Source organism: Globicephala melas, chromosome 4, assembly GCF_963455315.2.
Source record: "Globicephala melas chromosome 4, mGloMel1.2, whole genome shotgun sequence".
Lineage (NCBI taxonomy): Eukaryota > Metazoa > Chordata > Mammalia > Artiodactyla > Delphinidae > Globicephala > Globicephala melas.
In genome coordinates this window covers 48,618,736-48,641,442 of record NC_083317.1, presented here as the reverse complement: position 1 = coordinate 48,641,442, position 22,707 = coordinate 48,618,736, and the positions used below count along the sequence as shown (strand labels likewise).

The 22,707-nt window shown below is 38.1% G+C and overlaps 1 protein-coding gene across 27 annotated transcripts in view; it reads left to right on the top strand.

The window, feature by feature from the left end:
• SENP7 (SUMO specific peptidase 7) overlaps positions 1-22,707 on the top strand; it is a 171,357-nt gene that overhangs the window by 120,696 nt on the left and 27,954 nt on the right. For 26 of the 27 annotated variants that reach the window (XR_009563695.2, XM_060298014.1, XM_070045437.1 and 23 more), the window contains 5 exons: positions 13,240-13,421; positions 14,840-15,179; positions 15,982-16,139; positions 19,896-20,042; positions 21,860-21,893. Coding sequence is in view for 26 of the 27 variants with exons in the window: in XM_060298014.1 (XP_060153997.1) it covers positions 13,240-13,421; positions 14,840-15,179; positions 15,982-16,139; positions 19,896-20,042; positions 21,860-21,893 (861 nt within the window). In the remaining variant the exon portion in view is untranslated. The remainder of the gene's footprint in view (positions 1-13,239; positions 13,422-14,839; positions 15,180-15,981; positions 16,140-19,895; positions 20,043-21,859; positions 21,894-22,707) is intronic. The other variant, XM_060298005.2, reaches the window with a different exon arrangement.

Sequence of the window (22,707 nt, the reverse complement as noted above, 5' to 3'; positions counted from 1 at the left end):
TAGCTAGAACTTTGAAAACTATGTTGCAAGTGGCAAGAGTGGACATCCTTGTCTTGTTCCTGATCTTTGAGGAAATGCTTTTATCTTTTCACTGTTGAGTATGATGTTAGCTGTAGGTTTGTCATATATGGCCTTTATTATGTTGAGGTATGTTCCCTCTATGCCCACTTTTTGGAGAGTTTTTATCATAAATGGGTGCTGAATTTTGTCAAAAGCTTTTTCTCCATCTATTGAGTTGATCATATGATTTTTTTTCCTTCAATTTGTTGATGTGGTGTGTCATATTGACTGATTTGCAGGAATTGAAAAATCCTTCCATCCCTGGGATAAATCCCACTTGATCATGGTGTATGATCCTTTTAATGTGTTGTTGGATTTGGATTGCTAGTATTCTGTTGAGGATTTTTGCATCTATATTCATCAGTGATACTGGCCTGTAATTTTCTTTTTTTTTTTTTGTAGTATCTTTGTCTGGTTTTGGTAACATAATGAATTTGGGAGTTTTCCTTCCTCTGCAATTTTTTGGAACAATTTCAGAAGGATAGCTGTTAGCTCTTCTCTAAATGTTGAATAGAATTCGCCTGTGAAGCCATCTGGTCCTGAACTTTTGTTTGTTGGGAGTTTTAAAATCACAGTTTGAATTTCATTACTTGTGATTGGTCTGTTCATAATTTCTGTTTCTTCCTGGTTCTGTCTTGGGAGAGTGTACCTTTCTAAGAATTTGTCCATTTCTTCCAGGTTGTCCATTTTATTGCCCTATAGATGCTCTCTTATGATCCTTTGTATTTCTGTAGTGTCAGTTGTAACTTCTCCTTTTTCATTTCTAATTTTATTGGTTTGAATCCTCCCTTTTTTTCTTGATGAGTCTGGCTAAAGGTTTATTAATTTTGTTTATCTTCTCAAAGAACCAGCTTTTAGTTTCATTGATCTTTGCTATTGTTTTCTTTGTCTCTGTTTCATTTATTTCTGCTCTGGTCTTTATGATTTCTTTCCTTCTACTAGCTTTAGTTTTTGCTTGTTCTTCTTTCTCCAGTTGCTTTAGGTGTAAGGTTAGGTTGTTCATTTGAGATTTTTCTTGTTTCCTGAGGTAAACTTGTATTGCTATAAACTTCCTTCTTAGCACTGCTTTTGCTGCATCCCATAGGTTTTGGATCATTGTGCTTTGTTTTCATTTGTCTCTAGGTATTTTTTGATTTCGTCAGTGATCCATTGGTTGTTTAGTAGCATATTGTTTAGCCTCTATGTGTTTGTGTTTTTGACAGTTTTTTTCTTTTTTCTTCTTTTTTAATTAATTAATTTATTTGTGGCTGTGTTGGGTTTTCATTGCTGCACACGGGCTTTCTCTAGTTGTGGCAAGTGGGGGCTACTCTTCATTGTGGTGTGTGGGCTTCTCTTTGCAGTGGCTTCTCTTGTTGTGGAGCACGGGCTTTATGTGCATGGGCTTTAGTAGTTGTTGCACCCAGGCTCAGTAGTTGTGGCTCGTGGGCTCTAGAGTGCAGGCTCAGTAGTTGTGGCATGTGGGCTTAGTTGCTCCGCAGCATGTGGAATCTTCCTGGACCAGGGCTGGAACCCATGTCCCTTGCATTGGCATGCGGGTTCTTATCCATGGCGCCACCAGGGAATTCCCTACAGTTTTTGTCTTGTAATTTACTTCTGATCTCATAGCGTTGTGGTCAGAAAAGATGCTTGATATGATTTCAATTTTCTTAAATTTACCAAGGCTCTCTGTGGCCCAGCATGTGGTCAGTCCTGGAGAACTTTCCATGTGCACATGAGAAGAATGTGTATTCTGTTGCTTTTAGATAGAATGCTTTATAAATATCAGTTAAGTCCATCTGGTCTAATGTGTCATTTAAGGCCTGTATTTCCTTATTGATTTTCTGTCTGGATGATGTGTCCATTGATGAAAGTAGAGTGTTAAAGTCCTCAGTATTATTATGTTACTGTCATTTTCCCTTTCATGGCTGTTAGCATTTGCCTTACATTTTGAGGTGCTCCTATGTTGGGTGCATATGTATTTACAATTGTTATATCTTCTTCTTGGGTTGATCCCTTGGTCATTATGTAGTGTCTGTCCTTTGTCTCTTATAATAGTCTTTATTAATTAATTAATTATTTATTTATTTGCGGTACACAGGCCTCCCACTGTTGTGGCCTCTCCCGTTGCGGAGCACAGGCTCCAGATTTGCAGGCTCAGTGGCCATGGCTCATGGGCCCAGCCGCTCCACGGCATGTGGGATCCTCCTGGACCAGGGCACGAACCTGTGTCCCCTGCATCCAGGCAGACTCTTAACCACTGCGCCACCAGGGAAGCCCCTAACAGTCTTTATTTTAAAGTCTACTTTGTCTAGTATTAGTATTGCTACTGCAGCTTTCTTTTGATCTCCATTTGCATCGAATACCTTTTTCCATCCTCTCACTTTCAGTCTGTATGTGTCCCTAGGTCTGAAGTGGGTCTCTTGCAGACAGCATATGTATGGGTCCTGCTTTTGTATCCATTCAGCCAGTCTTTATGTCTTTTGATTGGAGGATTTAATCCATTTACATTTAAGGTAATTATCGATATGTAAGTTCCTATTGCCATTTTCTTAATTGTTTTGGGTTTGTTTTTGTAGGTCTTTTTTCTTCCCTTCCTCTCTTATTCTTTTTTCCTCTGGTTGGATGACCATCTTTAGTGTTGTGGTTGGGTTGCTTTTTCTTTTTCTTTGTGTGTGTGTGTGAGTGTATCTATTGTAGTTTTTGGGTTTGTTATTCCCATGAGGTTTTGATATAGCAGTCTATATATGTACAAGGTTGTTTTAAATTGCTGGTCCCTTTCCTGCCTAGATAAGTTTCTTTAGCATTTGTTGCAAAGCTGGTCTGGTGGTGCTGAACTGTCTTAGCTTTTGCTTGTCTGTGAAGCGTTTGAATGAGAGTCTTACTGGGTAGAATATTCTTAGTTGAAGGTTCTTCCCTTTCATCACTTTTAATATATCGTGCCACTCCCTTCTGGCCTGTAGAGTTTCAGCTGAAAAGTCAGCTGATAACCTTATGGGAGTTCCCTTGTATGTTACTTCTCATTTTTCCCTTGTCACTTTTAATATTTTTTTCTTTATCTTTAATTCTTTTCAGTTTGATTACTATGTGTCTCAGTGTGTTTCTTCTTGGTTTATCCTGCCTGGGACTCTCTGCTCTTCCTGGACTTGGGTGAATGTTTCCTTTCCCATGTTAGGGAATTTTTCAGCAATTATCTCTTCAAATTATTTCTCAGGTCCTTTCTGTCTCTCTTCTCCTTCTGGGAACCCTATAATGTGAATGTTGGTGTGTTTAATGTTGTCCCAGAGGTCTCTTAGACTGTCATTTATTTTCATTCTTTTTTCTTTATTCTGTTCCACGGCAGTGATTTCCACCATTTTGTCTTCGAGGTCACTTATTTGTTCTTCTGTTATCTCCTCAGTTACTCTGCTATTGATTCCTTCTAGTGTATTTTTCATTTCAGTTATTGTATTGTTCACCTCTGTTGTTTGTTCTTTAGTTCTTCTACATCTTTGTTAAACATTTCTTGCATCTTCTCCATCCTTGCCTCCATTCTTTTTCCTTGATGCTGCATCTTCTTCACTATCATTATTCTGAATTCTTTTTCTGAAAGGTTTTTTATCTCCACTTCAGTTGTTTTTCTGGGGTTTTATCTTGTTCCTTCATCTGGGAAATATACTTTTGCCATTTCATTTTGTCTAATTTTCTTTCTTTATTTTTCTTAAAAATAAATTTATATATTTATGTATTTATTTATTCATGGCTACATTCATTCTTTGTTGCTGCGCACAGGCTTTTTCTACTTGGGGCGAAGGGGGGCTACTCTTCGTTGTGGTACATGGGCTTCCCATTGCGGTGGCTTCTATTGTTGCGGAGCATGGGCTCTAGCTATATGGGTTTCAGTAGTTTTGGCATACGGGCTCAGTAGTTGTGGCTCATGGGCTCTAAGTGTAGGCTCAATAGTTGTGGCACACGGGTTTAGTTGCTTCGTGGCATGTGGGATCTTCCCAGACAAGGGCTCGAACCCGTTCCCCTGCATTGGCAGGTGGATTCTTAACCACTGCGCCACCAGGGAAGTCCTTATTTTGTCTAATTTTCTGTGATTGTAGATTTCGTTTGGCAGGTTGCAGGATTGTAGTTCTTCTTGCTTCTGCTGTCTGCCCTCTGGAGGGTGAGGCTATTTAAGAGGGTTCGACAAGCTTCCTGATGGGAGGGACTGGTAGTGGGTGGAGGTGGGACTCATCCTTCTGGTGGGCAGGGTTGTGCTCAGTAAAACTTTTTTTCTTTTTTTTTACATCTTTATTGGAGTATAATTGCTTTACAGTGGTGTGTTAGTTTCTGCTTTATAACAAAGTGAATCAGTTATACATATACATATGTTCCCGTATCTCTTCCCTCTTGCGTCTCCCTCCCTCCCACCCTCCCTATCTCAACCCTCTAGGTGGTCACAAAGCACCGAGCTGATCTCCCTGTGCTATACGGCTGCTTCCCACTAGCTATCTGTTTTACATTTGGTAGTGTATATATGTCCATGCCACTCTCTCACTTTGTCACAGCTTACCCTTCCCCCTCCCCATATCCTCAAGTCCATTCTCTAGTAGGTTGATGTCTTTCTTCCCCTAGGTTCTTCATGACATTTTTTTTTCCCTTAGATTCCACATATATGTGTTAGCATACGGTATTTGTCTTTCTCTTTCTGACTTACTTCACTCTGTATGACAAACTCTAGGTCCATCCACCTCACTACAAATAACTCAATTTCGTTTCTTTTTATGGCTGAGTAATATTCCATTGTATATATGTGCCACATCTCCTTTATCCATTCATCGGATGATGGACACTGAGGTTGCTTCCATCTCCTGGCTATTGTAAACAAACCTGCAATGAACATTTTGGTACATGACTCTTTTTGAATTATGGTTTTCTCAGGGTATATGCCCAGTAGTGGGATTGCTGGGTCATATGGTAGTTCTATCTGTAGTTTTTTAAGGAACCTCCATACTGTTCTCCATAGTGGCTGTACCAATTCACATTCCCACCAGCAGTGCAAGAGTGTTCCCTTTTCTCCACACCCTCTCCAGCATTTATTGTTTCTAGATTTTTTGATGATGGCCATTCTGACTGGTGTGCGATGATATCTCATTGTACTTTTGATTTGCATTTCTCTAATGATTAATGATGTTGAGCATTCTTTCATGTGTTTGTTGGAGAACTGTATATCTTCTTTGGAGAAATGTCTATTTAGGTCTTCTGCCCATTTCTGGATTGGGTTGTTTGTTTTTTTGTTATTGAGCTGCATAAGCTGCTTGTAAATTCTGGAGATTAATCCTTTGTCAGTTGCTTCATTTGCAAATATTTTCTCCCATTCTGAGGGTTGTCTTTTGGTCTTGTTTATGGTTTCCTTTGCTGTGCAAAAGGTTTTGAGTTTGATTAGGTCCCATTTGTTTATTTTTGTTTTTATTTCCATTTGTCTAGGAGGTGGGTCAAGAAGGATCTTGCTGTGATTTATGTCACAGAGTGTTCTGCCTATGTTTTCCTCTAAGAGTTTCATAGTTTCTGGCCTTACATTTAGGTCTTTAATACATTTTTAGCTTATTTTTGTGTATGGTATTAGGGAGTGATCTAATCTCATACTTCTACATGTACCTGTCCAGTTTTCCCAGCACCACTTACTGAAGAGGCTGTCCTTTCTCCACTGTACATTCCTGCCTCCTTTATCAAAGATAAGGTGACCATATGTGCATGGGTTTATCTCTGGGCTTTCTATCCTGGTCCCTTGATCTATATTTCTGTTGTTGTGCTAGTACCATACTGTCTTGATTACTGTAGCTTTGTAGTGTAGTCTGAAGTCAAGGAGCCTGATTCCTCCAGCTCCGTTTCTCATTCTCAAGATTGCTTTGGCTATTTCGAGTCTTTTGTGTTTCCATACAACTTGTGAAATTTTTTGTTCTAGTTCTGTGAAAAATGCCAGTGGTAGTTTGATAGGGATTGCATTGAATCTGTAGATTGCTTTGGGTAGTAGAGTCATTTTCACAATGTTGATTCTTCCAATCCAAGAACATGGTATATCTCTCCATCTATTTGTATCATCTTTAATTTCTTTCCTCAATGTCTTACAATTTTCTACATACAGGTCTTTTGTCTCCTTAGGTAGGTTTATTCCCAGAAATTTTATTATTTTTCTTGCTGTGGTAAATGGGATTGTTTTCTTAATTTCACTTTCAGGTTTTTCAGCATTAGTGTATAGGAATGCCAGAGATTTCTGTGCATTAATTTTGTATCCTGCTACTTTACCAAATTCATTGATTAGCTCTAGTAGTTTTCTGGTGGCATCTTTAGGATTCTCTATGTATAGTATCATGTCATCTGCAAACAGTGACAGCTTTACTTCTTCTTTCCTGATTTGGATTCCTTTTATTACCTTTTCTTCTCTGACTGCTGTGGCTAAAACATCCAAAACTATGTCGAATAAGAGTGGTGAGAGTGGGCAACCTTGTCTTGTTCCTGATCTTAGTGGAAATGGTTTCAGTTTTTCACCATTGAGGATGATGTTGGCTGTGGGTTTGTCATATATGCCCTTTATTATGTTGAGGAAAGTTCCTTCTATGCCTACTTTCTGGAGGGTTTTTATCATAAATGGGTGTTGAATTTTGTCGAAAGCTTTCTCTGCATCTGTTGAGATGATCATATGGTTTTTCTCCTTCAGCTTGTTAATATGGTGTATCATGTTGATTGATTTGCGTATATTGAAGAATCCTTGCATTCCTGGGATAAACCCCACTTGATCATGGTGTATGATCCTTTTAATGTGCTGTTGGATTCTGTTTGCTAGTATTTTGTTGAGGATTTTTGCATCTATGTTCATCAGTGATATTGGCCTGTAGTTTTCTTTCTTTGTGACATTGTTTTCTCGTTTTGGTATCAGGGTGATGGTGGCCTTGTAGAATGAGTTTGGGAGTGTTCCTCCTTCTGCTATATTTTGGAAGAGTTTGAGAAGGATAGGTGTTAGCTCTTCTCTAAATGTTTGATAGAATTCGCCTGTGAAGCCATCTGGTCCTGGGCTTTTCTTTGTTGGAAGATTTTTATCACAGTTTCAGTGCTTGTGATTGGTCTGTTCATATTTTCTATTTCTTCCTGATTTAGTCTTGGCAGGTTATGCATTTCTAAGAATGTGTCCATTTCTTCCAGGTTGTCCATTTTATTGGCATAGAGTTGACGTAGTAATCTCTCATGATCTTTTGTATTTCTGCAGTGTCAGTTGTTACTTTTCCGTTTTCATTTCTAATTCTATTGATTTGAGTCTTCTCCCTTTTTTTCTTGATGAGTCTGGCTAATGGTTTATCAATTTTGTTTATCTTCTCAAAGAACCAGCTTTTAGTTTGCTATCATTTTCTTCATTTCTTTTTCATTTATTTCTTATCTGATCTTTATGATTTCTTTCCTTCTGCTAACTTTGGGGGTTTTTTTGTTCTTCTTTCTCTCATTGCTTTAGGTGCAAGGTGAGGTTGTTTATTCGAGATGTTTCCTGTTTCTTAAGGTAGGATTGTATTGCTATAAACTTCCCTCTTAGAACTGCTTTTGCTGCCTCACATAGGTTTTGGTTCGTTTTGTCTCCATTGTCATTTGTTTCTAGGTTTTTTTTTTGATTTCCTCTTTGATTTCTTCAGTGATCACTTTGTCATTAAGTAGTGTATTGTTTAGCCTCCGTGTGTTTGTATTTTTTACAGATCTTTTCCTCTAATTGATATCTAGTCTTATCGCGTTGTGGTCGGAAAAGATACTTGATACATTTCAGTTTTCTTAAATTTACCAGGGCTTGATTTGTGACCCAAGTTATGATTTATCCTGGAGAATGTTCCATGAGCACTTGAGAAAAATGTGTATTCTGTTGTTTTTGGATGGAATATCCTATAAATATCAATTAATTCCATGTTTTTTAATGTATCATTTAAAGCTTGTGTTTCCTTATTTTATTTCATTTTGGATGATCTGTCCATTGGTGAAAGTGGGGTGTTAAAGTCCTCTACTATGAATGTGTTACTGTCAATTTCCCCTTTTATGGCTATTGGTATTTGCCTTATGTATTGTGGTGCTCCTATGTTGGGTGTATAAATATCTACAATTGCTATATCTTCTTCTTGGATCGATCCCTTGATCATTATGTAGTGTCCTTCTTTGTCTCTTGTAATAGTCTTTATTTTACAGTCGATTTTGTCTGATATGAGAATTGCTACTCCAGCTGTCTGTTGATTTCCATTTGAATGGAATATCTTTTTCCATCCCCTCACTTTCAGTCTGTATGTATCCCTAGGTCTGAAGTGGGTCTCTTGTAGACAGCATATATATGGGTCTTGTTTTTGTATCCATTCAGCCAGTCTGTGTGTTTTGGTGGGAGCATTTAATCCATTTACATTTAAGGTAATTATCGATATATGTTCCTATTCCCATTTTCTTAATTGTTTTGGGTTTGCTATTGTAGGTCTTTTCCTTCTTTTGTGTTCCTTGCCTAGAGAAGTTCCTTTAGCATTTGTTGTAAAGCTGGTTTGGTGGTGCTGAACTCTCTCAGCTTTTGCTTGTCTGTAAAGGTTTTAATTTCTCCATCAAAACTGAATGAGATCCTTGCTGGGTAGAGTAATCTTGGTTGTAGGTTTTTCTCCTTCATCACTTTAAATATGTCCTGCGAGTCTCTTCTGGCTTGCAGAGTTTCTGCTGAGAGATCAGCTGTTAACCTTATGGGGATTCCCTTGTGTGTTATTTGTTATTTTTCCCTTGCTGCTTTTAATGTTTTTTCTTTTATTTAATTTTTGACAGTTTGATTAATATATGTCTTGGCGTGTTTCTCCTTGGATGTATCCTGTATGGGACTCTCTATGCTTCTTGGAGTTGATTAACTATTTCCTTTCCCATATTAGGGAAGTTTTTAACTATAATCTCTTAAAATATTTTCTCAGTCCCTTTCTTTTTCTCTTCCTCTTCTGGGACCCCTATAATTCGAATGTTGGTGCGTTTAATGTTGTCCCAGAGGTCTCTGAGCCTGTCCTCAGTTCTTTTCATTCTTTTTTCTTTATTCTCTTCTGCAGTAGTTATTTCCACTATTTTGTCTTCCAGGTCACTTATCCGTTCTTCTGCCTCAGTTATTCTGCTATTGATCCCTTCTAGAGTTTTTTTTAAATTTCATTTATTGTGTTGTTCATCATTGCTTGTTTCATCTTTAGTTCTTCTAGGTCCTTGTTAAATGTTTCTTGTATTTTCTGTATTCTATTTCCAAGATTTTGGATCATCTTTACTATCATCATTCTGAATTATTTTTCAGGTAGACTGCTTATTTCCTCTTCATTTGTTATGTCTGGTGTGTTTTTATCTTGCTCCTTCATCTGCTGTGTGTTTTTCTGTCTTCTCCTTTTGCTTATCTTACTGTGTTTGGGGTCTACTTTTTGCAGCCTGCAGGTTCGTAGTTCCCGTTGTTTTTGGTGTCTGTCCCCAGTGGCTACAGTTGGTTCAGTGGGTTGTGTAGGCTTCCTGGTGGAGGGGACTAGTGCCTGTGTTGTGGTGGATGAGGCTGGATCTTGTCTTTCTGGTGGGCAGGTCCACGTTTTGTGGTGTGTTTTGGGGTGTCTGTGGACTTATTATGATTTTAGGCAGCCTCTCTGCTAATGGGTGGGGTTGTGTTCCTGTCTTGCTAGTTGTTTGGCATGGGGTGTCCAGCACTGTAGCTTTCTGGTCGTTGAGTGCAGCTGGGTGTTGGTGTTGAGATGGAGATCTCTGGGAGATTTTCGCCGTTTGATATTACATGGAGCTGGAAGGTCTCTTGTGGACCAGTGTCCTGAAGTTCGCTCTGCCACCTCAGAGGGACAGCACTGCGTCCTGGCTGCAGCACCAAGAGCCTTTCATCCACACAGTCACGAAAAGAGGAAAAGGGGAAGAAATAATAAATCTTGCTCTCAAAGTCCACCTCCTCAATTCGGGATGATTCATTTTCTATTTATGTATTCCACAGATGCAGGGTACATCAAGTTGATCGTGGAGATTTAATCCAGTGCTGCTAAGGCTGCTGCGAGACATTTCCCTTTCTCTTCTTTGTTTGCATAGCTCCCGGGGCTCAATTTTGGATTTGGCCCGCCTCTGCCTGTTCGTCGCCGGAGGGCGTCTGTTTTTCGCTCAGACAGGATGTGGTTAAAAGAGCAGCCTATTCGGGGGTTGTGGCTCACTGAGGCTTGGGGGAGGGAGGGTCACGGATGCAGGGCGAGCCTGCAGCGGCAGAGGCTGGCGTGACGTTGAACCAGCCTTAGATGCGCCGTGCGTTCTCCCGGGGAAGTTGTCCCTGGATCCCGGGACCCTGGCAGTGGCGGGCTGCACAGCCTCCCGGGAGGGGAGGTGTGGATAGTGACCTGTGCTCACACAGGCCTCTTGGTTGTGGCAGCCGCAGCCTTAGCGTCTCATGCGCGTCTCTGGGGTCCGCGCTGTTAGCTGCGGCTCGTGCCCATCTCTGGAGCTCCTTTAAGCAGTGCTCTTAATCCCCTCTCCTCACGCACCGGGAAACAAAGAGGGAAGAAAAAGTCTCTTGCCTCTTCGGCAGGTCCAGACTTTTACCCAACTCCCTCCCGGCTAGCAGTGGTGCACTAACCCCCTGCAGGCTGTGTTCACGCTGCCAGTCCTCGCCCTGTGCTCCTACTGAAGCCCGAACCTCAGCTCCCAGCCCCGCCCGCCCTGGCGGGTGAGCAGACAAGCCTCTCGGGCTGGTGAATGCTGGTCGGCACCGATCCTCTGTGTGGGAATCTCTCCGCTTTGCCCTCCGCATCCCTGTTGCTGTGCTCTGCTCCGCGGGTCCGAAGTTTCCCCGCTCTTCCACCTGCAGCCTCCGTCCGCGAAGGGGCTTCCTAGTGTGTGGAAACCTTTCTTCCTTCACAGCTCCTTCCCACTTGTGCAGGTCCCGTCCCTATTCTTTTGTCTCTGTTTATTCTTTTTTCTTTTGCCCTACCCAGGTACGTGGGGAGTTTCTTGCCTTTTGGGAGGTCTGAGGTCTCCTGCCAGCGTTCAGTAGGTGTTCTGTAGGAGTTGTTCCACGTGTAGATGTATTTCTGATGTATCTGTGGATAGGAAGGTGATCTCCGTGTCTTATTCTTCCGCCACCTTCCCCCTAGCCCTCAGTAAAACTTTAATGCACTTGTCTGATGATGGGTGGGGTTGGGTTCTCACCCTTTTGGTTGTTTGGCCTGAGGTGCCCCAGTACTGGAGCCTACAAGCTGTTTAGTAGGGCTAATGGCGGCCTCCGGGTGGGCTTCCACCAGTGGGTACTTCCCAGAACTGCTGGTTCCTGTGTCCTTTTCCCCAGCCACCATCCGCCTCCACAGGAGACCCTTCAGTAATAGCAGGGAGGTCTGGCCCAGTCTCTTACGGCGTCACTCCTTTTTTCCCTGGGTCCTGGTGTGCACGAGACTTTGTGTGTGCTCTCCAAGAGTGGAGTTTCTGTTTCTCCCAGTCCTGTGGACATCCTTTGATCAAACCCCACTAGCCTTCAAAACTAGATTCTCTGGGGACTTCTCCTTCTGTTGTTGGACCCCCAGGCTGGGAAGCCTGATGTGGGGCTCGGAACTTTCACTCCTGTGGGATAACTTCTGTAGTATAATTGTTTTCCACCTTTCTGTCGCCCACTTGGTGGGTATAGGATTTGAGTTTATTGCTGTTGCGTCCCTCCTACCATCTTGCTGTGGCCTCCTCTTTGTCTTTGGATGTAGTGTATTCTGTGTTTGGTAGGTTCCAGCGTTTTTTTGTCCTTGGTTGTTCAGCAGTTAGTTGTGATTTTGGTGTTTTCATAAAAAGGGGATGCACTCGCGTCCTTCTACTTTGCCATCTTGAGGTAATCCCTCTTCAGTTTTTCTGTAGCATTTATGTTTAGAAGTTATAACTTGATATGGTATTTATAAGTAGAAATTGTCTTTGACTACCTTTGCAGTTTATAGAATTACAAATAAAATTTATTGTGCTTTTCAAAATACTGTGTTGATAATTTGGGGGTAGTTTACTTTCCTGGGGGGGAGGGAGTTAAGAATGTTGTCTTTGGAAATTGGAAGACTGTTGACAGTCTTGGAGTTTTTGCCCTCAGTCCCGTCCCCATGCCTGCCTTTTAAACAAAGACAAAGAGAAATTATGAATGTTAGTCTTTAGATGTTTATAAAGCTAGAGTAAGAGCAAGAATAGTTTGAAGAGAAGGTGTACAGTGTTGAAGAACTTTGAGTGAATGGAGAGGTCAGGCCATTCAGTGTTACATAGACTTTAAGTTATGAATTCAAGCAAGCTGCTTTGGGACTTGCTTTGTGTGAACTCTGAGTTGGTACTTGTATGGTGTAGATTCAGAGAGCAAAATAATTCAGTATAACCTGCAGTTAGTTAGGATAACCCTCAGTTAGTTAGGTAGAACCTTTTGGAAGGTATTTTTATATATATATATATTTGATATATATATATTTTTTATATATATATTTGATAACTGAAATACTAAGCAGGTTTGTTAATACTTGATATGGGTTTCAAAATAATGCTTTTTTGACTTAAAAAAGGGAGTACTTCCTTTTCTGTAGGGTAATAAATTTATTGGAGGTTTAAAATTATAGGGTCTTGATTTTTTTTTAAAAAAGAAAGTGTGAAGGAAATTGTTAGCCTTATGAATAATTATTTATCACAGTCACCTGCTGAGGAAAGGTATTTTTGTTCCTTTTAAAAGAGCAGTGATCAATACTCTACTCTTTCAAATTATTGTCCCTTTTCATTTAAAAAATATGTATATATAAAACTTAAATTTAAAAAGGACAACTAATTGCTAAATTAGTTGTAATTTCTAAAATCACAGTGAATTTAAAAAACTTTTTAAGAGACTAACTTTCAAAATTTTATTAAGACTTTTTTTTTGTATCAGAGTAAAATGCAGTTATGGGAAAAGGAAAAACATGGTTTGGTTGCTTTGCTTTGGTTACTAAAGAATACTACCTTTTAATATATTTCCCATATCTTATACTTTTTGTACAATGAACATTTGCTTTGTGTACGCAGTTTAAAATGGGATATGTCTTTATATTCATCCATGTTAGTATGAGAATTTAGCAGTGGACTATGAAAAAACTAGCTTTGAAAGTAGTATAGTCATTTTGATGATTTTATTTGAGCTCTTCTAAATGGGATTCTTTCTTTACTTTTTGGCCATATTTATGTCTCTTCTGTTTTTTTAAGACCTCAATAGGGGAAGTAGAGGTTGTGATCATCTTGAAGAGGGGAGCAGAAACAAGGATAATACAAATTCTGATTCAAAAATGGAATCCACTCTGATTTCCAGGAAGAGGAAACAAAGGCTTAGAAGTAATTTACCTGGTTCTATTAATCCTACTTCTTTGTATAAGTCAGCAGAACAGACAGTAAGTAGAGGTATTTAGATGTCATATGAAATAATTTGTGCCATGATAAAAATGAATTGACTGTGGCCAAATAATGTTCTCCTGGCTTTCTGCTTTTATCATCATATTTCTTTCTTTTCTTTGCCTATTTTTTTCATTCTGTTTATTTTTAAAAAAATACTTTAAATACAACTTTTTTTTGCAGTAATACAATTATGGGAACAAATTTCAAATAGTCATCACTGAGTATCTACATAGTATTGGTTCCAGGACCCTGCACATACCAAAATCCTTAGATGCTTAAATACCTTATATAAAATGGTGTAATATTTGCATATAATCTACATCTTCTTGTATAGTTTAAATCATCTCTAGATTACTTATAATAACTAATACAATGTAAATTATATGTAAATGGCTATAAATACAATGTAAATGCTATGTAAATAGTTGTCTCTGCATGGCAAATTCAAGTTTGGCCTTTTGTAAATTTCTGGAATTATTTTTCTGGAAATATTTACCATTTGCAGTTGGTGGAACCTGCGGTTGGTGGAACCTGCGCATACAGAGGGCTGACTGTATTATGAACAAGTAAAACAGTTAAAAGTATTTCTCCTCCGATAACCAGCCCTTAGTTAGTAGTTTGAAGACCTGTTTGCTTTTTTCCTCCCCTTATAACCAAATACTATTCATACTGTCCAGTCAATTGCTTTTTCACTTGCTCTGTGAGGTTATTACCTGACTTATTTTATCAGTAGTAATTTACTTCCGATTTCTATAGACATCTCTTTTTCCAGAGTTTAGGGAATTTGTTGTAGAGAATTACCATACGTACGTTAATGCATACATTACCTATTTTCAAAGACTTAGTATGCAGTTAACAATAAAAGTATGAGGAGACAGCTTTTTGAGTCCTTTGATTCACAAGGCATTTCAGGACTTTGCTGTGCCTTTGAGTTATAATTATAAACATGATTTATATTTATACAGTAATAGAGATGTGAAGGCAGTGATTGATTTTCATAATTTTTCATATTGTTATCCTCTTAAGTTTTTAATTTTTTTGCTTTTTTGTTACTAAAGTCATATGATGTCAAATGACCTCTTTTGCAAAATAAAACTGTAAAAAAAATTCCTCTCATTTAAAGTTGACAAGACTGTGGAAGACCTCTGAACCACTTGTAAATATGGGAGTTTCTCCTTCCCATCCTTTTGAAAAATGTTTAGGCATCTGATTGGACAGACCAAACTCTATATATTTGAGAGACACTGGCAAGAGTAATGTAGTATAATTGAGTAGTTTTCTACCCCTATATTTATAGAAATGATATAATGTTTTTACTTCTATACTCTTCTTTAGGAATTTAAACTTAAAAAAACTCTTTATGTTAGCCAAATTTGAAAAATGCTAATTTTTGTATGCATTTGTTTATGTTCAGAAAGAACAAGAAAATGACCCAACAGTATCCACTGAGTTGGAAGAGTCAAGTGAAAACTATCAGGAGGACCCAAAACTGCTTGAAGAAATTATGCTTGAACCCATAGAAAGTGATTTTACTAAACTATCCTCACTTTGTAGTCAGGAGTTGGCTTTGAGTGCTGCTCCCCAAATCACCTCTGAATGTTCAACCACTAAAACTTTTGAGAGCTGTATTTCTACTGATACTGTGGGGAATTGTCCTGTGGTCGAGAAGGATGAGAATGAATTGAACACAGTAGAAAAACCTGTTTTAAGTGAACATAGTGAAGGGAACCAATCATTTATCTCTGCTGAACCAAGTAAGTAACATGAGGATAACAATTTTCTCTCCTCTACTTATTTCTTTTCTTTCTCCTCTCAAACAAATTTTGCTAGGCAATAAGTTATTTATTACATCATTGTGGAATATATTAACTTCAGAAAAAAAAGACTTGGGGTTTTGGGACTTCATTTATTTTGTAATATTGATTTAGGTAAGGAATGGAGTACTTGGAAGCAGAAGTAATTTCTTTTTTAGATTAGTGTACTGTAATCTCATCAGTAGTTTTTTATAAGTTTCTGTAAGGACCATTATTATTGTCATTTTGGTTGATTAAGCTGAAGTACAGAGCATTTAAGTGCTGTTTAATTATTGTCATTAATTTTTTAATTTTCCAGTATTTGATGCAGTCACATGGTACAAAAAGGTTCTAAAGGATATCCAGTGACTGGTCTCCCACATCTTTCCCTAGCCATCCATTTCCCCCTCCTAAAAGCAACTAATGTAACAGGATTTAAAGTACAATTTAGAATGATGGTGTAATAACATGATTAGAACTAGAATTTGGTCCTAAGTTCTCCTCATGACTCTATCCATTTATAAATATCTTCGTCCTCTAGAAGTTAAGGTTGCAGGTAACTGCCAAATAATAGTGCTGACATGGAAACATTGTATGTGACTAGTGTAAATTAGATAATGAATGATAGGCCAGTTTCTAAATTGAATAAAGTTAGATGATTCAGTTCAGTGGGATTATGAAAGATATATTACATGAATTACAAAGTTCTCTTTTTATGTATGATTATTGTGACACATTTAAAAAATACATTTTACGTTTTTAGTTGTTGTTTCCAGTGATGAAGAAGGACCCGTTGAACATAAAAGTTCAGAAATTCTTAAATTACAACCTAAGCAAGATCATGCCATCTCTAATGAAAGTGAGAGTACTTCTGAGCCAGCAGTGTCAGAACTACCACTGATTACATGTGAATCTGTACGGGTAATTTATTTCTGTCTTCTCACAGATTAACAGTGAAATATACACTATTGGCTAATGACTATTTTTTTTTCCGTCAGGCAGAATATTATATAAAAATTATGAATTTTCTTAGTTTGAATTTTTTTTTTTTTTTTTTTTGCGGTACGCGGGCCTCTCACTGTTGTGGCCTCTCCCATTGCGGAGCAGAGGCTCCGGACGCACAGGCTCAGCGGCCATGGCTCACGGGCCCAGCTGCTCCACGGCACGTGGGATCCTCCCGGACTGGGGCACGAACCCGTGTCCCCTGCATCGGCAGGTGGACCCTCAACCACTGCGCCACCACGGAAGCCCCCTTAGTTTGAATTTTGAGACAACTTTCATATTAGTTTGAGGGAAGTATGTAATTGTTTTAATTTGAAGTGAAAGGCTTAATACCATTTTTCTTCTGGCCATTTTTATTTTTTAAGTCTAAATATTCTGACTTGAATATTTATTCTTTTCTTATGGTTCTCATTGGACATTTAAATACTTCATCAAAACATTTTCTAGAATTAAACAGTTTCCAGTATTTGTCTGGTCTTACAGTACAATGGTGACTTGGAATTATTCCTTTCCCTCACATGCTATTAAGGCAGCATGATAGAGGAAAGAACCTGACTTCTGGAGATACACAGATCTGTGTTCAAATCCTGGCTCTGTCATTTGGGCAAGTCCCTTAACTTCCTTAAGCCTGAGTTTCCTTATATCCTAAATGAGGATAATAACACCTAATTCACAAGATTATTTTTTGAGTATTAAGTGAAACAACATATGAAAGCATTTAGAACAGTGTCACAAACCTATCAGTTTGGTAAGTACTTTGTCTCTTTCTCTTATAGAAAATAGTAAATGGAAGTGTCTGTTGGTTTAATGTCAGCTAGTGGTGTTTTTGACATACCTATAGCTCTAAAGTAAGGTTCAAGTTATTTATTGTCAGTATTCATTCATATTATCAGCTCTGATTATCCTGTTTTAAAGAAATGATTATCGGTAGACCACCAGTGCAGAATTATGGTTAACTTCTGTTTTTTTTTTTTTTTTTTTTTTTTTGCGGTACGTGGGCCTCTCACTGTTGTGGCCTCTACCATTGCGGAGCACAGGCTCCGGATGCGCAGGCTCAGTGGCCATGGCTCATGGGCCCAGCCGCTCCACGGCATGTGGGATCTTCCTGGACTGGGGCACGAACCTGTGTCCCCTGCATCGGCAGGCGGACTCTCAACCACTGCGCCACCAGGGAAGCCCTGTTGGTTGTTTTTGAATAATGTCAGAGGCTGTTATTCTATGGAAGAATGGTGAAGAATGGTGAAGAATTTGGTCAGTTCCATGAAAACAGTCTGATGGGCTGATTAGTGTTTCACGGGTGTTTCTTTCTTTTTTTAAAAAATTTATTATTTATTTTATTTTTGGCTGCGTTGGGTCTTATTTGTGTCATCTTCATTAAGGCATGTGAGATCTTTCATTGCGGCGCGTGGGCTTCTCTAGTTGTGGTGTGCGGGTTTTCTCTTCTCTAATTGTGGTGCGTAGGGTACAGGGCACGTGGGTTCTGTAGTTTGCGGCACGTGGGCTCTCTAGTTGAGGCTCGCGAGCTCAGTAGTTGTGGCGTGCGGGCTTAGTTGCCCTGCGGCATGTGGGATCTCAGTTCCCTGACCAGGGGTCGAACCTGAATCCCCTGCATTGTAAGGTGGATTCTTTACCACTGGACCACCAGGGAAGTACCTCACGGGTGTTTCTGTTGCATTTGGTACTCCATAGAGAGATTACCTCAGGAATTGTGTTCTGAATTTTTGTTAAAATGTAACAATTGTTGCCCAGTTGGGCCAATAGCCTACTTGATGGCTTAGTTGTTTTGTAATTAAAACAGTGTTGACAATGAGTTCAAAATTCTAAATGAATTACAGTTCCCTTGGCAGTATATAAATTGACAATACAGTATGAAATGACTGTGTTAAAGGAAAATGACATCTCTTGTAGAACTGACAGCATATGATCACAGCCAAGCAGCAAATAATGTAGAGATCTACCAGAATCTATAAGGCAGAATAAACCTCCACACCCTCCCTTGTTTCCAATTTTAAATGAAGTTATGAGAAACATAGATTGACAGTTTTTAAGAGGCAGTTAGTCTTTACCAAATGTGAGGCCCAATAAGGAATTCTTTCTAATCCATCTTCTCATTTTGTCACTTAAAACACACAGGCACTCATAGAACCATCTGTAGTTGATTAGATTCCCCGTTTTTACTTAGGGGATAAGAAGAGTTCAGTAAGCAATAAAAGCTGAGAATGATAAAGAAATTCTATTAGGCAGGTAAATGGCATTGTGAGCTGGGTTAAAAATGATGAGTAATGTGCATGTTTCAGGTGAGGATTAATCACATTTTCTAGAGGTAGGAGGAGAGTGAGTACACGTGCATAATTGCTGTAGTAGTAATTTATTTGGTTATTAGTGATGTTAAGGTTAAAGAGGGATAATGTGTAACAGCTAGGCAAATGTGGAGTGGAAAAAGTCATCTGAAAGCAGTGTAAAGCTCCAAAGAGATGGTGGGAAATTGCTGCTGCTGATACTGCCTGGTAGTCTATTGTAATTTAAAAGCAGAGTTGTGAATTTTTTGAGCAGAAGTGGTATGATTTTTGAGGTTTTAGGCAGCTGGTTGGCTATCCTCAGCCATAGTGTATGTAATAAAGTATATAGATTTGATGTAACAGGCGGTTCTTAGGCACTTATATTCCTTCATTGCTCAGTAAAAGTGCAGTAGTTGAGAGCATTGTCTTGGTTTATGGAAGCAATTTTATGTGCTTGAAATAACCCTTGACCTGGAGTTAGAAACCTGCATTTGTCTTAGTTTTGCTTCTTACTAACTGCATTACCATGGGCAGGTCACTTAACCAATCCAAACATATATTAACTCTACTTATAAAATACAAAAAGAAAAAAAAAATCTTGCCCCATGGGGTGGTTGTGGTGATTAAGAGAGATGATGTATTTAAAAACTCATTTGAAACTGTTTAGTTATATATATTTTAATTTATAAAATTAAAGTAATTTAATTATTTAAAATTAAATTAATTATATAAATTTTAATTTATTTCTGTTGAGTTAAAAATGAATAAAGCCTATTAGAGAATACTGACTTTGAAATGGCTTTGATACAGAGGAGAATGTATTTCTGAAACTTGGGCCTATGGAATTAATTTAGGATTCAGCTTTTTAGAGTAATTTTCTCAAAGTAAACATATACTTAACAAAAAGTTTATTTATTTAACTTATTAAATTTTGGCAGCTTTGGGTCTTCATTGCTGCACGCCGGCTTTCTCTAGTTGCGGCGAGCGGGGGCTATTCTTCGTTGCTGTGTGCAGGCTTCTCATTGCGGTGGCTTCTCTTGTTGCAGAGCACTGGCTCTAGGCGAGTAGGCTTCAGTAGTTGTGGCACGCGGGCTCAGTAGTTGTGGCACATGGGCTTAGTTGCTCTGCGGCATGTGGGATCTTCCTGGACCAGGGCTTGAACCCGTGTCCCCTGCATTGGCAGGCAGATTCTTAACCACTGCACCACCAGGGAAGTCCAACCATAGACTTTTCAAGGAAAAAAATCTAGATAACTATTTCTTCACAGTAAGAACAGTGTAAAATCCTCCATAGATTCATTAATAGTAATTTAAAGAAGTATTTGACTTTGAAAATCATCATCAGCATTTATATAATACTTAGGTTTATATGCATTTTATAATTTTTTCCTTGTTAGGCTTCATCTGAATTATGTCAATATAATCCTGTCATGGAAAACATTTCCTGTGTTATACCTAGTAATGAGATGGATCTACAACTGGATTTTATATTTACTTCTGTTTATATTGGTAAAGTAAAAGGAGCTTCTAAAGGTTGTGTTACAGTAAGTATATTTAATTGTTTTTTTAGCTTTGCTTTTTGGACAAGGCATTTTCAGATTGTCTTCTCTTTTTTTAGTGCAAATGAAAATAGAATTGAGATTAATTTTATATAGGACAATTTGAATGTCATTATACCTATTTTGAAACATATCTTTACTTGTGAAATCTTGAAACTATAGAGGAATGCCCTAAAATCATATCTGTAATCTGACTACTCTAATGAGGATTATGTATGAAAAAAATCATATGTAACATTGATATTCTTTGGGCTCTAAAACTTACTTGATGGTAAAGTAAATTTTTCTTTATGGTATAGTTAATAGCAAAAAGAAGAAATCTCATTTTGATGGTTTAAATTGTTCTCCAGATTCCCAAACTTGTTATTTAAGGATCTCCAGGAATAGTTCCTATTCTATTTTTCCACTTTTTTTCAGTTTTAACTCATCACACTTTGCATATGAAAGCCATATTGGATTTTGCTCAGTTCTCTATATTTTCTCACTATTTTTCTGCCTGTTAAAATCTTTTAAGGCTTATCTGAAATACTTCCTCTTCCAGAAAACCTTTTCCTGATTTCTCCTTCCTAGCCATAATTAACTTCTCCTTTTACTATGTACTTACAGCACTTTGTTTGTACATCTGTTGTAGGATTTATTCTGTGTGTTTTTGTTTGTATTCTTGCCTAAACCTCTCCATTAGCCTTTAAGCATCTTGTGATGAAGAGTCGTGCCTTTATTCCCCTTTACACTTTACATAAATGGCTCAAACCTAAAACACTTATAAACATTAGTTGAATTGTCCAGAAGAAACTGCCAAAAGACCTCACACTTATAAACATTAGTTGAATTGACTATGTCAGATTATAATTCAGGTATTTTCCTAGAAGTTTTGTTAATATTTCACTCTGTTATGGACAAGGCAGGGAATATAAAAATGGTAAGATATGATCTCTGCTTTCAAGGAACTTGTAGTCTAATGAAACAGTCTTGTTTACGGGAGAGGCCACAACAGTGAGAGGCCCGCGTACTGCAAAACAAACAAACAAACAAAACAACACTTAAGGAGGTCAGATATATACAAAAGATACCTAGAGAAAATTTAGCATCTTGTCACAGAAGGAGCAGAAAGAGCAGGAACCTTGCTGAATCCTTAGTCAGAAGGGAATTTATAACATGGAACAAAGAAAAATGAATGCTGGGAATGTCAGCAAAGCTAAGGATCAAATCCTGCTTTGTGATTTATTTACCAAAGTCAGTGACACCCTGTGAGGTCTTTTGGCAGTTTCTTCTGGACTTTGTCTTATATTTTTTTAAATATTCAGGAAACTTTTTTTTTTTTTTTTTCGGTACGCGGGCCTCTCACTGTTGCGGCCTCTCCCGTTGCGGAGCACAGGCTCCGGACGCGCAGGCTCAGCGGCCATGGCTCACGGGCCCAGCCGCCCCGCGGCATGTGGGATCTTCCCGGACCGGGGCGCGAACCCGTGTCCCCTGAATCGGCAGCCGGACTCTCAACCACTGCACCACCAGGGAAGCCCTCAGGAAACATTTTTGAAAAGTATATTAAGTAAAGTCTTACTGGTTTTTATAAATGAGCATATTGAGAATTAAATTACTTGCACAGGGTTCTTAAACTTCCATAAAACTAAGTCTTTACAGTGAAACATCTTTTTGGTTTATTGAGAAAAAGGCTTAAGGCTTTTAGTATAGACTTTGATTATGTACTTGTGGTTTAAAAAAGAAAAAAATTTTGAAAAATTTGAATAGTAACACATCTTAATACGAGTGGTAACTCGTATTTTGCTTTTTTATTTTTCCTTTAGTTCACGACAAAGTATATTAAGATCCCATTTCAAGGTAAGCTATCATTGTCTTATGACCTCTTTTCACTGTAATTTTGAGTATAAAATAATTGGTCAGCAAAAATTCTGAGATATTTCTGCAATTAGTTTTTCATACTTTTTTCCAGTGTAGAATTTATGTAAAAATAAGGTTAATGATATGTTTCAATTTAACACTTTTTAGCAGCTTCAAAATGAGTTAAAATGTTTTATAACACTTAAAATATACTATTTTTATACTGTTGTTTTAATGACTTCAAGTAATATGAAGGGACTCATGGCAATTTCTTGGGATTAACAAAAGTAGTTTTGATAGCAAGATTTTTGATATATAAAAATGGATGAAAATAGAAACTAAGTAAAGAAGTATAAGGAAAATTTTTAGTGTTGCACACAAACATGTAAAATGGTTTTGTGTAGGGATTAAGAGAGATTTAAACAGGCAGAACTGTTTCTTATCTGAGTAAGGCAATGTGGATTGGAAAATGGACCTATAATTTGTAGAGACTCAAACAAGTTTCTCATTCTTTTTCCAAATAAAAAACCTTTCAGAATAAATAACATTAAGAGAACAAATAATAAGCAACAGAGAATAGTCTCTTTAGAGAATGAATTATGAGAAGGATGAACAAAAACAATATATACAAATAGCACTTCAGAAATGAACTGGGGAAGACTGAAGATGAGATTGAAGTAACTTTAGTTGGACTTCCCAGATACCCATGTACAGAATCCACAACTGTATGTTATAATAATGAATGTAATGATTAGGAAGCTACTATAAGTAGTAAGAATATGTAAGGCATATATAATATATAAAAATAAATATA